This window comes from Apteryx mantelli, chromosome 32 (genome assembly GCF_036417845.1).
Source record: "Apteryx mantelli isolate bAptMan1 chromosome 32, bAptMan1.hap1, whole genome shotgun sequence".
In the NCBI taxonomy this organism is placed as follows: domain Eukaryota; kingdom Metazoa; phylum Chordata; class Aves; order Apterygiformes; family Apterygidae; genus Apteryx; species Apteryx mantelli.
The window spans coordinates 887,959-900,953 of NC_090009.1; the positions used below are offsets into that span (position 1 = coordinate 887,959).

A 12,995-nucleotide genomic window follows, 5' to 3' on the forward strand; every position below is an offset into this window, starting at 1 on the left:
GGCGCTCGGGGCAGGAGCCGCCGGTGCCCGATCCCGATGCCGGTGCCGCTTCCCCGTCCCGCTGCCCACGGGGGTCCCACCGTGTCCCGTCGTCCCCCCCCCCCACATTTCGGTGCCGGTCACGGTGGCCGGAGCGCCGCCATCGCGGCTCCCGCCCGCCTCGTCCGCTCCGCTCCGCTCGCCCACAAAGCCCCTGGGAGGGGGAAGGGGGGGGGGGAGGGATTGAGGAGAGGGGGGGGGTGGGATTTGGGGGGGGGGTGGCCGAGCCGCCCGCCTCTATAGGGCACAACCCGCCCCCCCCCCCCCCGCAGCGGGGCCACCCAGCGCGACCCCCCCCTTCCCCCCCCCCCCGCCGCCGCCGCCGCCGTTGCCCCGAGAGATGCGGCGCTGAAAGGGCGGCACGTCGCCGCCGCCGCCTGCCCGCCCGGGGGCCCCCGGGTCCCTCCGCCGGCCCCGTCCTGCCACCGCGTGTGTGTCCCCGTCCCCGTCCCCCCCGAAGCAGGTGACACTGGCGGCTCGGGGAGGGGGGGGCCACGCACGTGCGCGGTGCCGGGTTTATTTGTAGAGTGGGGGGGGGGGGTCGTCGCCGGGGGGGGGGGTCGGTGCCGTCACATGAAGAGCCCCCCTGGAACGAGAGGCGGCCGGTGGGGACGGGGACACTGGGGGGGGTGATGGGGACACTGGGGGGGTGACAGGGACCCCAATTGGGACAGGGAAATGAGGGGGGGGTGACTGGGACCAGAGGGGACCCCAATGGGGACATTGGGGGGGGTGACAAGGACCCGAATGGGGATGGGGACATTGGGGGGGGGGGTGACGGGGACTGGAGGGACACCGGGGAGGGGACCCCAATGGGGACAGGGACATCAGGGGGATGACGGGGACCAGGGGGGATGTGGGCCCCAATTGGGACAGGGAAATGAGGGGGGGTGACGGGGAATGGAGGGGACCTCGGGGAGGGTGATGGGGACCCCAGTGGGGACGGGGACACTGGGGGGGGGTGACAGGGACTGGAGGGGACCCTGGGGAGGGGATGGGGACACTGGGGGGGTGACAGGGACCAGAGGGGACCCCAGGGAGGGGATGGGGACCCCAACGGGGATGGGGACACTGGGGGGGGTGAAGGGGACTGGAGGGGACCCGGGGGGGGGTGACAGGGACCCCAGTGGGGACGGGGACCCGGGGGGGGGGACCCTGGGGGGGTGATGGGGACACTGGGGGGGGGGGTAACAGGGACTGGGGGGGACCCTGGGAAGGAGACAGGGACCCCAATGGGGATGGGGACACTGGGGGGTGACAGGGACTAGAGGGGACCGCGGGGAGGGGGCGGGGACCCCGGAGGGGGGGGTGATGGGGACCCTGGGGGGGGTGTCCCGCCGCGGGGAGGGGGGGGGGGGACACAGGCCGGTCCCCACCTGTCACCTCCACGCTGGCGCCGGTGATGTAGCTGCTCTCGGGGGACGCCAGGAAGGCGCAAACGTCGGCCACGTCTGGGGGGGGGGGGGGGGGACACAGCGGGGGGCCGTGACACCGGGGGGGGGGGGCTCAACCCCCTTCCCCGCGTGTCCCCCCCCCTTCCCCGCGTGTCTCCCCCCCCCATGTCCCCACTCACCCTGCGGCTCCCCGAGGCGGCCCAGCGGCACCTGATCTGCGAACTGCGGGGGGGGGGGGTGAGGCTGTGAGCTTCCCTCAGCAGTGCCGCCCCCCCCCCTCCCGGTGGGCCCCCCCCCTCCTCCCGGTGGCCCCCCCCTCCCGGTGGCCCCCCCCGGCCCCGCCGTTACCTTCTGCAGCACCTTGGGGGGCACCTTGGCCGTCATGGGGGTGGCGACGAAGCCCGGCAGCACCGCGTTGCAGCGGATCCCGAACCTGGGCCGCGTTTCGGGGGGTGGGGGGGGGGGTCAGACCCCCCCCCTTCTCCACGGGGGGGTGTCCCCGCATTTTTTTGGGGGGGGGGACACCCCCAACCCCCCCCCCCACCCCCCCTTGGGCCCCACCTGGCCAACTCCTTGGCGCAAGTGCGGGTGAGCCCCTCGACGCCGGCCTTGGCCGCCGCGTAGTTCGCCTGGCCCAGGTTGCCCACCTGCGGGGGGGGGGGGAATTAAGGGGGGGGGCACGGCACTGTGCGGAGGAAGCTCGCAGCCCCCCCCCCACACTTTAAAATGGTTCCCCCCCCCCCGCAGGGCACCGTGTGGGAGGAAGCTCGCAGCTCACCTTGCCCACCACGCTGCCCACGGTGACGACGGAGCCGCCCGGCGCCCCGGCTTCCACCAGCGCCCGCGCCACCGCCTGCGTCACCAGGAAGGTGCCCTGCGCGCCGCGGGAAAAGGGGGGGACAACGGGACCAGGGTGGGGTGGGGGGGGGTCATGGGTGTCCCCCCCCCTCCCCTAAATCTGCCCCCCACCCAAAAAAATACCTTGAGGTTGACCCGCAGCACCTCGTCGAAGTCGCCCTCGGAGAGGCGCAGCAGGAAGGCGTCGCGGGTGACGCCGGCGCAGGCCACGCACACGGCGGGGGGCGCCCCGAAATGGGCCTGGCGGGGGGGTGCGTGGGGGGGTGCGTGGGTGCGTCCCCCAAATCTCTTTGGGGGGGTGGGGGGGGGTGGGGGGAGCTCTACCTGGACGTCGGCCACGAGGTGGGCCACGGCGGGCGCCGAGGCGACGTCGGCGCCGAAAGCCGCGTGCTCGCCGGCGCGGGCCAGGCGCGAGGCCACCGCCGCCGCCGCCGCCGCGTCCCCGTCGGCCACGGCCACGCGGGCGCCCTCGCGGGCCAGGCGGGCGCACACGGCGCCCCCGATGCCACCGCCGCCCCCTGCGCCGGGGTGCCCCGTCACGGGGTGGGGGGGGGTCGTCATCCCCCCCCCCCCCGGGGACACCCAACATGGGGGTTGACACCCTGCCCCACGCGTCACGGGGACCCCCCACCCACCCTGCAGCACCCCGTATGGGCCCTCTGCACCCATGGGGGGGGATGTTGCCCTGCCCCACACGTCACGGGGACCCCCCACCCACCCCGCAGCACCCCACGTGACCTCCCGGGGCTTCCCCCTTTCCCCCCTCCCCCAGCCTCCACGTCACAGGGGATCCCGTGGGCCCACTGCCCGGCGTTCCCCTCCCTCCCCCCCAGGCCCACGTCACAGGGGATCCCCGCCCCACGTGGGGTCCGTCCCCCCCCCCCGGCGCCACCTGTGACCAGCGCGAGCACCGCGCTCAGGCGCCCCGCGGAGCCCATGACGACACTGCGGGGGGGGCGGGGCGCCGCACCCGGAAGGGAACCAGCGAGGAGCGGAAGCGAGGGCAGCCAGCGGCGCCGCGCTGCGCCGCCTCTATGGTAAGTCCTCCAAGCATCCTTTTTTCCCCTTTCCCTCTGCCCGTTAGGCCGCGGCTCGGACGCCTGGGTCCCCTCGAGGTGTCACACGCTCGGCTCAGACTTTATTGTTTAATTAATCAAAGACACAATTCGCTACAGTCATTTTTTTTTAAAAAAAAGCCCAACCGCCACGTGGCTACAATCTACCCCTGGCTGCTAACGCGCCGGATTCGGCCCCAGCCCCGCGTGTCTGGGTCCCGCGGCTCCCGCTTTCCTTCCCCCGTCCCAAAGCCGCTGCGCTCGCCCCGTTCCTGTGCCCCCGTCACCCCCCTGCGCCCTTGGTCCCCACTGCCGGAGCCCCCAGGGAGCTCCCCTCCCCGGCGCGGGGAGCGAAGGATTGGGGGAACCCCCCCCGCCCGACACACGTGTTTGGTCCAAAGAGCAGGGGATTCTGGGTAAAATGTGCATCTCTCCGCAGGGATCTGCCCTCATCCGCCCCGAGCGGGGGGAGACAAGACGGATGGGAGCAGCGAGTCAACCCCCCTCTCCACCCCAGCCTCGGACGCCAGGGTCCCCTACTCGTAGTGAGCGATGACGACCATCATGGTGACGCCGGCCAGCAGCCCCAGGACCTGGAGCAGGGACTGGAGCGGCCCTGAGTCACGCAGCAGCTCAGGGATGACGGACACCGTGCCCACGTAGATGAAGCCGCCGGCCGTGAAGGGCAGGATCCAGGCTGTGGCCGCCTCTCCGACGCCCTCGGCCAGCAGGGAACAGGCGGCGCCGCCCAACGCCCCCAGCGCCGTCACCAGCTGCAGCCGCATGGCCTGGAGGAACGGTGAGCATCAGCGACGTCCCCCCACCCCTTCCCCCGGGATCGGGAGAACCGTTCCCCGGGGACGTCCCGTCCCGCCACGTACCTTGCGCTTGGTGCAGCCCGACTGCACGAGGATGGCGAAGTCGCCCACCTCGTGCGGCACCTCGTGCAGGAGCACGGTCAACGCCGTGACCGCCCCGACGCCTGGCCCCGCCAGGAAGGACGCTCCGATGGCCAACCCGTCCGTGAAGTTGTGGGCCAGGTCGGCCGCCAGGTTCAGGTACCCCGAGACCTGCATGGCTGCGGCACAGGGGAGGGTGTCAACCGGCCCCTCCGGGCCCCTCCAACCCCGATCTGCCCCCAGTCTGCCCCGTACCCGATTCCTGAGCCGGCTTTTCTGGCTCCCGGCTCTTCCTCTTGGCATCGTGGCCCTTCGCGGCCTTCCTCTCCCGCAGCCCCGCGGCTTTGGGCTCCTCCTCACCCTCGCTGGAGCTGTTCTTGGCCTTGGGCGCTGGGGAGGGAGCGGTGGGGATCAGCCACCGATTTCCCCCCACGCGCTGACGTCACCGGGCAGCGGGGACGGGGGCGGCCGCTACGTACCGTGGCTGTGGCCGTGGCCGTGGCCGCCCTTGACGTGCCGCACGAATTTCTCCACCACCAGGAAGGCCACGATGCCGGCGAGCACCCACATGCCGACCGCCAGCATGCGGGCGTGCTCCTGGCCTGGGCGCGGGGCGAGGACGACGCGGTGAGACGTCGTCCCCGGCCCCCCCGGTGTCCCCCCCCCCCCGGTGTCCCTCCCCGACCCCGGCCCACCTTGGTGCGAGTGACCGTGGCCCTGCGGCTCCGCGTGGCCGTGCGAGTGGCTTCCGTCCGCGTGATGCGCGTGGGGCACTGCGTTGGGGGGGGAGGGGAGGGAAAGCAGAGACGCGTCAGCTCCCTCAAAGTCCCCCCCCCTTGTCCCCGCAGGTGGCCGCTGGCCGGGCCACTCACCCAACGCGTGGGGGATGAGGTGGAGGAAGGCGTCTCCCAGGAGGCCCCCTGAGGCGAAGCTGAGCAGCAGCTTGAGCAGCGCCTGGTGCTGCGACGTGTTGGACTCCACGGGGATGAGGAAGAGGATGAGGTACGGAGCGGCGCTGATCAGCACCGTGGCTCCGATGACCTGCGGGGCGGAGAGAGCGGGAAGAAGCGGGGGGGGGGTTACGTCAGCGCCCGTGCCTGGCCAGGCTCCATGCGCGCGAGGTGGGAACTCACGTGCATCCACAGCTTCACCATGTCCTGCCTCTCCCTCGCCGGTGGCTGCTGGTTCCCGCGGGAGCTGCCGGACTGGGCCTGGCTGGCAGGATCCTCGTGGAAACGCTCGTGCGAGTGGCTGTGCCCGAGGCGGGGTTCCTCGTGGCCGTGGTGAGCGTGGCTGTGGCCGTGGTACATGTCCTCGTGCGAGTGGCCGTGGAAATCCTCGTGCACGTGGCCGTGGGGCCCGTGGCTGTGCCCGTGGTGCATGTCCTCATGCGAGTGGCCGTGGTGGCCGTGGTACATGTCCTCGTGCGAGTGGCCGTGGTGGCTGTGATACATGTCCTCGTGCGAGTGGCCGTGGTACATGTCCTCGTGCGAGTGGCCGTGGCTGTGCCCGTGGTGCATGTCCTCATGCGAGTGGCCGTGGTGGCCGTGGCTGTGCCCGTGGTGCATGTCCTCGTGCGAGTGGCCGTGGTGGCCGTGGCTGTGCCCGTGGTGCATGTCCTCGTGCGAGTGGCCGTGGTGGCCGTGGCTGTGCCCGGGGTGCATGTCCTTGTGTGAGTGGCCGTGGTGGCCATGGCTGTGCCCGTGGTGCATGTCCTCTTGTGAGGACGCAGCAGGGAGCAGGCAGAGGGCCAGGACCGCGCAGGCAGCCACGGCAGCAAGGGGAATGCTGAGTCCCGCTCGGCCCCATGTCCGGGCGGACGTCGCCATCGTGCCGTCACTGCCAGAGAGAGGGTGTGTCAGCGCCGCCCAGGGCGGGGGGAGGAGCCACGCAGCTCACCCAGCTGCTCTGGCACCACGTACCGTAGGGACAGAGGGATGAGGGTCCAGACTAGCACCAATGGATCAAACCATCAAGACAAAAGGGTGAGAATCCAGAGTGGCGCCAGCAGGTTGTATCATAGAGACAGAGGCATGAGAGTCTAGAAAGGTGCTGTTGGTCATACCATAGAGATGGTGGGTTGGGGGCTCTAAGGTAGCACCAATAGATCATACCAAAGAGCTAAAGGGAAGAGGAAACACAGTGGTACCTATGAGCTGTACCATAGAGACAGGTAAATGAGGGTCCAGAGTGGCACCCCTAAATCTTTTCATAGCGATAGAGTGAGGAGGACTAGGGTGGCGCCAATGAGCTGTGTCACAGAGATGAAGACAGGAGGATCTAGAGTGGCACCCGTGGATCATACTATAAAGATAGAGAAGAGGCACCAGAGCGGCCCCAGTGGGTCTCACTACAGACATAGAAAAACACAGTAGTGCTGGCGACCGCGCCATAGAGATGGCGGCATCCGGGTCCAGAGCGGCACCGACTGGCCCCCCCCCCCCCCGCCATAGAGAGGGCGGCGCGGGGGGCTAGAGCGCAGCCCCTCCCTTCCCGGCGCCGGGGCCGCCTCGCCTGCCCCGGGAGGTCCCGCCAGCCCCGCCCGCTCTCTATGGTCGCGGCGCCCCGGCAGCCCCTCTAGCCCCCGTCTCGATGCTTCGGGGGGGTCTCACCGTCCGCGCGCTCCGTTAGCTCCGGCTCGAGCCCGACGTGGCACCGCGGCCCCGCCCTTTTCGCGCGCTTCGCCAGCTCTCGCGAGACCCCGCGGGAGGGCGGGTGGGAACGGGCGGAAGCGCCCGCAGCCAAGATGGCGGCGCCGCCTTCCCCACGGGGAAGACGGCGCCGCCATCTTGGCTGCGGGCAAGGTTGGTGGGGGGGATGGTTTGGAGCGGCGGCGCCGCCGCCTCGGTGGTGCGCGCGGGGCCTGCCGGGAGCGGCGCGGGGCATTGTGGGCCGGTGGAACCGCAGGCGGCGGCGGCGGCGGCGGCGGCGGCGCCCGGAGCAGGCCGAGCCCGGGGGGGGGGGCCGAGCCCGGAGCCCCCCGGCGGCGCGGGATGGGCGACAGCGACCGCGGTCAGCGGGGCCCGGGGAGGCCGCGGGGCCCACGGGGTGGGGGGGGGTGTCGGGGAGGGGCCCATGGGGTGCGGGGACCCCGGGGAGGGGGGGGAGAGTGGGGGGTGCGGGGGGGGGGAGAGTGGGGGGTGCGGGGGGGGGGTGTCTGTGCTGGGGAGGGGGAAGTTGGGGGGCTGGGGAGGGGGAAGTTGGGGGGCTGGGGGGGGGGGTTGCCCCGGGGCCGTGGGTTTGGGGGGGCCCCCGGGTGGTGCTGGGGTGGGGTCCCGGGGCTCGAACTGGGGGGGGGGGGGCTGCAGCGAGGGCTGCAGGGTCAGGGGAGCCGAAGGTCACAGGAGTTTGGGGGTCGTGGGGCGAGTTTGGGGGGGGGGGCTCCTCCGCTGGCTGCTCCCTCACCCCCCCCCCCTTATCCCCCCCAAAAAGACTGCAGGAGCCCCGACAGCTCGTCCCTGAGCTCGTCCCCGCCGCCGGAACCCGCCGCCCCGCTGCACCCTTCCATGATCGGCTCGGCCATGACGTCCTCCCTCAACTCGCCCGTCGCCACCTTGGGCTCCCCCTTTCCCGTCATCAGCTCCTCCATGGGCTCCCCGGGGCTCCCCGCCACCCCTTCCATCGCCTACGGCCCCGTCAGCAGCCCCCAGGTAACGAGGGAGCGCCGGGGTGGGGAAAAAGGGGGGGGAATTCGTGGTTTTGGGGGGGGGGTCGAGGGCAGCGGCTGCCCCCGGCCCTGCCCGCGGCGCCCTGTGTCGCAGATCAACTCCACGGTGAACCTCTCGGGCCTGCACTCGGTGAGCAGCTCGGACGACGTGAAACCCCCGCTGGGCCTGCGCCCCGTGTCCTGTCACCCCCATGGCGCCGGCGGCGGCGGCGGTTCGGGCAAGCGCCTCTGCGCCATCTGCGGCGACCGGTCCTCAGGTAGGCGCGCGCGGGGCGAGAGAGCGGGGAGGGGAAAACGGGCCGCCCGGTGTCCCCCTCGGCGCTCCGGCATTCCCGTCGCATCCCGCAGGAAAACACTACGGCGTGTACAGCTGCGAGGGCTGCAAGGGCTTCTTCAAGCGCACCATCCGCAAAGACCTCACCTACACGTGCCGCGACAACAAGGACTGCGTGGTGGACAAGCGCCAACGCAACCGTTGCCAGTACTGCCGCTACCAAAAGTGCTTGGCCACCGGCATGAAACGGGAAGGTACCGGATAGGCGCCGGAAAAGGGGGGACACGTGGGATGGGTGCTACGTGGCCCGCTGGATCCTCACCCGTCTCCACCCGCCGCAGCGGTGCAGGAGGAACGGCAACGCGGCAAGGAGAAGGAAGGCGACGGCGAGCTGGGCGCCAGCGCCAACGAGGAGATGCCCGTGGAGAAGATCTTGGAAGCCGAGTTGGCCGTCGAACAGAAATCGGACCAAAACGTGGACGGTTCCGGCACCGGCGGCAGCTCGGTGAGTCCGCGAGGCGTCCGAGAAAAGAAGAGGGAGGCCGGGAAGATCCCCAGGGTGGTGGTGGCGGGAGGGGGGGGGCCCTCCGCGCCGCCCGCTCACCCCCTTGCGTCCCCTCATCAGCCCAATGACCCGGTGACCAACATCTGCCAGGCCGCGGACAAGCAGCTCTTCACGCTGGTGGAATGGGCCAAGCGGATCCCGCACTTTTCCGAGCTGCCTTTGGACGACCAAGTGATCCTGCTGCGGGCGGGTGAGCCGGATTGGGGGGGGGGTCCCACGCCCCACGGAGGGGACGTTGAGGGGGGGGCTGGAGATGAGATTTGGAGATCCACCACCTTTAGGTGGGAACGTTTTGAGGGAACATCTACGGGGCGGAGGAGGCGTGTGCGCGGGACGTGGATGGAGTTTGGCGCTCCGCGCGGGGTCGGAAAGGGCGATTCGGGGGTGGGAAAGAGGGGGCGTTTTTTTTGGGGGGGGGTGAGGGGGGGGCCTGACGCCGCCTCCTCGCCCGCCGCAGGCTGGAACGAGCTGCTCATCGCCTCCTTCTCGCACCGCTCCATCTCCGTCAAGGACGGCATCCTGCTGGCCACCGGCCTCCACGTGCACCGCAACAGCGCCCACAGCGCCGGCGTGGGCGCCATCTTCGACAGGTGGGGGCCGCCGTGGCAGGGGGGGGACACTGGGACCCCCCCAAAACTTACGTCCCCCCCTTTTTTCACCCCCTCTTGGTTGCAGAGTGCTCACCGAGCTGGTCTCCAAGATGCGCGACATGCGCATGGACAAGACGGAGCTGGGCTGCCTCCGCGCCATCATCCTCTTCAATCCCGGTAGGGCCGCGGCGGCGGGGGGGACACCCCAAAACCCCCCCAAAATTCCCCCCACACCTTCATCTTCCTCTTGCTCCCCCCCCCGCAGACGCTAAGGGTCTTTCCAACCCCGGCGAGGTGGAGCTGCTGCGCGAGAAGGTTTACGCGTCCCTCGAATCCTACTGCAAGCAGAAATACCCGGAGCAGCAAGGCAGGTAGGACAAACCGCGGCACCCCCACGCGTGCGAACCCCCTTTTTCCCTCCCAGTAACACCAGTAGCTCCTTCCCAGTAAGCACCAGTCCCCCCCCGTTGCTCCAGGTTCGCCAAGCTGCTGCTCCGCCTGCCGGCGCTGCGCTCCATCGGCCTCAAATGCCTCGAGCACCTCTTCTTCTTCAAGCTCATCGGCGACACCCCCATCGACACCTTCCTCATGGAGATGCTCGAAGCCCCTCACCAGCTCTCCTGAGCCCCCCCCCGGCCTGTTTTGGGGAGGGGGGGGGGCATAGATCCAGCTGGGGGGGGGGAAAAGGGGGCCCCCCCCCCCCCCTCCGTTTCCCCCCTCCGCTCACCCCGATGGCCGCGGGGGGCCGGTGCTTCCCCCCCCCCCCTTTTGTAAAATAAATCCCTCGTCCCCTACGGCTCCGGTCCTGGCGGGAGAGTGGGAAGCAGAGAGGGGGGGTCCTGCTACCTGCCCCCCCACTTTGCTACCTGCCCCCCCCCTTTTTTTAACGGCGTGGCCCCCCCCTTTTCCCCGGCCCCCCCCCCCACCACCACTCAGGCACCCGGATAGCACTTTGAATCGCCTCCCAACCCCTCCGACTATGCAGCAGGTACCGGCCGGGGGGGGGGGGGGCGAGGAGGGGTGGGGGGGGGGCCCCCTCGGCCGTTTCGGGGTGGGGGGGGGTGCGCACGCGATGCCGGCGTGGGGGGGGCACCATATTTTGGGGGGGGGGCTCTGTTTTTATTGTAGGTCCTACAGCCCCCCCCTCCCCGGGTGGGGGGTGGGGCTGGCGGAGGGAAGGGGGGGCCCCACACACGCTCCCCCCCCCCTTTTATTCCGGGTTTTATTGCGGCTTTGGCGTTGTCCCCCCCCCTCAAAAAATTAATTAATGCCCCCCCGCCCCCCCCCCCCCCCCCCCCCCCCCCCCCATTTTCCGGTCGCTTTGGATTTTCAGTGATTAAAATTGCTGCTTCTCGAGTCGCCAAGGGGTTTCGGGGGCTGCTGTGTCCGTGGGGGGGGGGGGGGGGTCGGTCGTGGGGTCCCCCCCCACTGCCGGGGGGGTCCTGGGTGGGTGTTGGGGGGGAATTTCGGGGGAATTTCCCATCCCTGCTGCCGGAGTGGGGGGGAATTTCGGGGGTCCCCACGGCTTCCGCCATCCCGGCGCACAAGGGCGCTTTGTGCCGCGGCCCCTTCCCACCTCCGCCCCGGGGGGGGGGGAATCCAACACCCCCCCCCCCCCCCCCAAATCCATCGTGGCCGCTGCTATTCCGGAGCCGGGTCCGGCCGGGGCGCGGCAGCTCCGGCTGCTCCCGAAATAGCCGGAGTTGGGAGGGGGGGAAGCGGCCGCACAGAGCCGCCTCTGTGCCGCCGTCAAGAGCCGAGTGTGGCCGCCTGGGCCGGAGCCCAGCGCTCCGCCGCAGCCGGAGTGGGGGGGGGGGACACACGGATCGCGTTGTCCGTCCGTCCGTCCTCCGGTCCCCGCTGTTCCCGGGCGGCTGCCGGCGGCGTTCCCGTTCCCCCATCCCGGCTCGGAGCGGCTGGTAGCGCTTGGCTCCGGTGTTTCCCCCACTGCGGGTGCCGGGGTCCCGCTGCCCTTTCCCGCTCCGGTTCCCATCGCGGTGTCCAGGGCCCAGGGTGACTCTCCGGGGGGGGGGGGGGGCTGGGGATTAGGGCTGGGGACAGGGATTAGGGATGGGGTGGGCAGGGAGCTGCTGCGGGACGGGGCTGGGACGGGGATGTGGGGGGGGGACGTGGAATGGGGACAGGGATGGGATGTGGGATGGGGGTGTGGGGTGGGGACAGAGATGGGGATGGGGACAGGGATGGGAATAGGGATGGAGATGGAGAGGGACGGAGACAGGGATGGGGATAGCAACAGGGACATGGGGTGGGAACAGGGATGGGAATGTGGGATGGGGTGTGGGAATGGGGATGAAGATGGGAGCGGGGATGTGGGATGGGGTTAGGGATGGGGACAGCGGTGTGGGGTGGAGATTAAGGATGTGGGATGGGGACGGGGATTGGGGATGGGGATGTGGGATAGACACAGGGAAGGGGACATATGGGGCATATGGGATGCGGTTGGGGCAGGGGTGTGGGATAGCGACAGGGATGTGGGGTAGGGACAGGGATGGAGATGTGGGATAAGGGATGGCGGGCGGGATAGGGATGGAGATAGGGACAGGGATGGGGGGTGGTTCAGGGACGGAGATGGAGATGTGGGATGGGGACAGAGACAGGGATGGGATGAGGATGGGAGCAGGGATGTGGGATGGAGACAGGGATGGAGATAGGGATGGAAATGTAGGGTGGAGACAGGGGCAAGGACGGGGATGGAGATGGGGACAGGGATGTGGGATGGGTTCAGGGATGGGGACAGGATGGAGACGTGGGATGGGGGTGGATCTGTGGGATGGGGACGGGGCTGGGGGACAGGGACGGGGGATGTGGGATGGGTATGTGGGATGGGGACAGGGACAGGGATGGAGACGTGGAATGAGGACGGGGCTGGGGGCTGGGGCTGGGGACAGGGATGTGGATCATGATTTCATGGGGATGGATCTGTGGGATGGGGACAGGCATGGGTGCAGGGATAGGGGATGGGTTTGGGGATGGGGACAGGGATAGAGAGGTGGGATGGGGATGGGTGCAGGGATGGGGACAGGGATGGGGACAGGGATGGGGACGTGGGATGGGGATGGATCTGTGGGTTGGGAACGGGGATGGGTGCAGGGATGGAGACGTGGGATGGGGATGGATCTGCGGGATGGGGATGGGTGCAGGGATAGGGGATGGGTTTGGGGTTGGGGACAGGGATGGAAACGTGGGATGGGGATGGATCTGTGGGATGGGGATGGGTGCAGAGATGGGGACAGGGATGGAGACGTGGGATGGGGATGGATCTGCGGGATGGGACGGGGATGGGTGCAGGGATGGAGATGTGGGATGGGGATGGAAACGTGGGATGGGGATGGATCTGCAGGATGGGAGACGGGGGACATGGAGCGGGGCTGGCAGCCGGCACCAGGCCGGAGTCGGGGTCGCTCCGGAGCCGGGGGAGCCGGGGGGGCCCGAGCCGGCCTGGGGGCAGGTCCGGGGGCCGGGCCGGGGGCCGGGCCGGGGGCTGGGCCGGGAGGCAGCCGAGCTGGAGCCGGACAAACAGCCGGACCCGGCGCATTCGGGACCCGACCGTGCCCGGGAGCAGCCGGAGCCGCCGGACCTCCGTCCCCATCCCGATCCCGATCCCGGAGCCGCCATGGTCCGGCGCCACCACGG

General features: G+C 70.4%; 3 protein-coding genes across 6 annotated transcripts; 1 reads left to right on the plus strand and 2 right to left on the minus strand.

The window, feature by feature from the left end:
* Positions 1 to 521: 521 nt before the first annotated feature.
* HSD17B8 (hydroxysteroid 17-beta dehydrogenase 8) lies at positions 522 to 3,237 on the minus strand. Its single transcript, XM_067313843.1, has 9 exons — positions 3,184 to 3,237; positions 2,616 to 2,809; positions 2,415 to 2,531; positions 2,212 to 2,307; positions 1,995 to 2,080; positions 1,782 to 1,866; positions 1,613 to 1,655; positions 1,416 to 1,490; positions 522 to 625 (listed from the first exon to the last, which is right to left on the minus strand). Exons 1-9 carry the CDS (start codon positions 3,227 to 3,229, stop codon positions 609 to 611), a joined length of 759 nt encoding a protein of 252 aa, XP_067169944.1. The 5' UTR covers positions 3,230 to 3,237; the 3' UTR covers positions 522 to 608.
* A 185-nt stretch (positions 3,238 to 3,422) lies between these two features.
* Positions 3,423 to 6,924, minus strand: SLC39A7 (solute carrier family 39 member 7). 2 transcript variants are annotated; one of them, XM_067313764.1, is made up of 9 exons: positions 6,858 to 6,882; positions 6,168 to 6,549; positions 5,379 to 6,084; positions 5,118 to 5,286; positions 4,941 to 5,018; positions 4,725 to 4,847; positions 4,501 to 4,635; positions 4,228 to 4,424; positions 3,423 to 4,134 (listed from the first exon to the last, which is right to left on the minus strand). In XM_067313764.1, exons 3-9 carry the CDS (start codon positions 6,072 to 6,074, stop codon positions 3,883 to 3,885), a joined length of 1,650 nt encoding a protein of 549 aa, XP_067169865.1. In that variant the 5' UTR covers positions 6,075 to 6,084; positions 6,168 to 6,549; positions 6,858 to 6,882; the 3' UTR covers positions 3,423 to 3,882. The 2 variants fall into 2 exon arrangements, with proteins under 2 accessions (XP_067169865.1, XP_067169864.1); XM_067313763.1 differs by lacking the exon at positions 6,168 to 6,549 and having other exon boundaries at positions 6,858 to 6,924.
* A 222-nt stretch (positions 6,925 to 7,146) lies between these two features.
* Positions 7,147 to 10,035, plus strand: RXRB (retinoid X receptor beta). 3 transcript variants are annotated; one of them, XM_067313775.1, is made up of 10 exons: positions 7,147 to 7,257; positions 7,678 to 7,895; positions 8,051 to 8,169; positions 8,261 to 8,440; positions 8,528 to 8,691; positions 8,842 to 8,941; positions 9,262 to 9,341; positions 9,427 to 9,518; positions 9,607 to 9,712; positions 9,818 to 10,035. In XM_067313775.1, the coding sequence occupies exons 1-10, from the start codon at positions 7,239 to 7,241 to the stop codon at positions 10,003 to 10,005; spliced, it is 1,266 nt and encodes a 421-aa protein (XP_067169876.1). In that variant the 5' UTR covers positions 7,147 to 7,238; the 3' UTR covers positions 10,006 to 10,035. The 3 variants fall into 3 exon arrangements, with proteins under 3 accessions (XP_067169876.1, XP_067169875.1, XP_067169874.1); XM_067313774.1 differs by having other exon boundaries at positions 7,152 to 7,257; positions 8,007 to 8,169; positions 9,209 to 9,341; positions 9,818 to 10,033; XM_067313773.1 differs by having other exon boundaries at positions 7,154 to 7,257; positions 8,007 to 8,169; positions 8,812 to 8,941; positions 9,209 to 9,341; positions 9,818 to 10,032.
* The last annotated feature ends 2,960 nt before the right edge of the window (positions 10,036 to 12,995 follow it).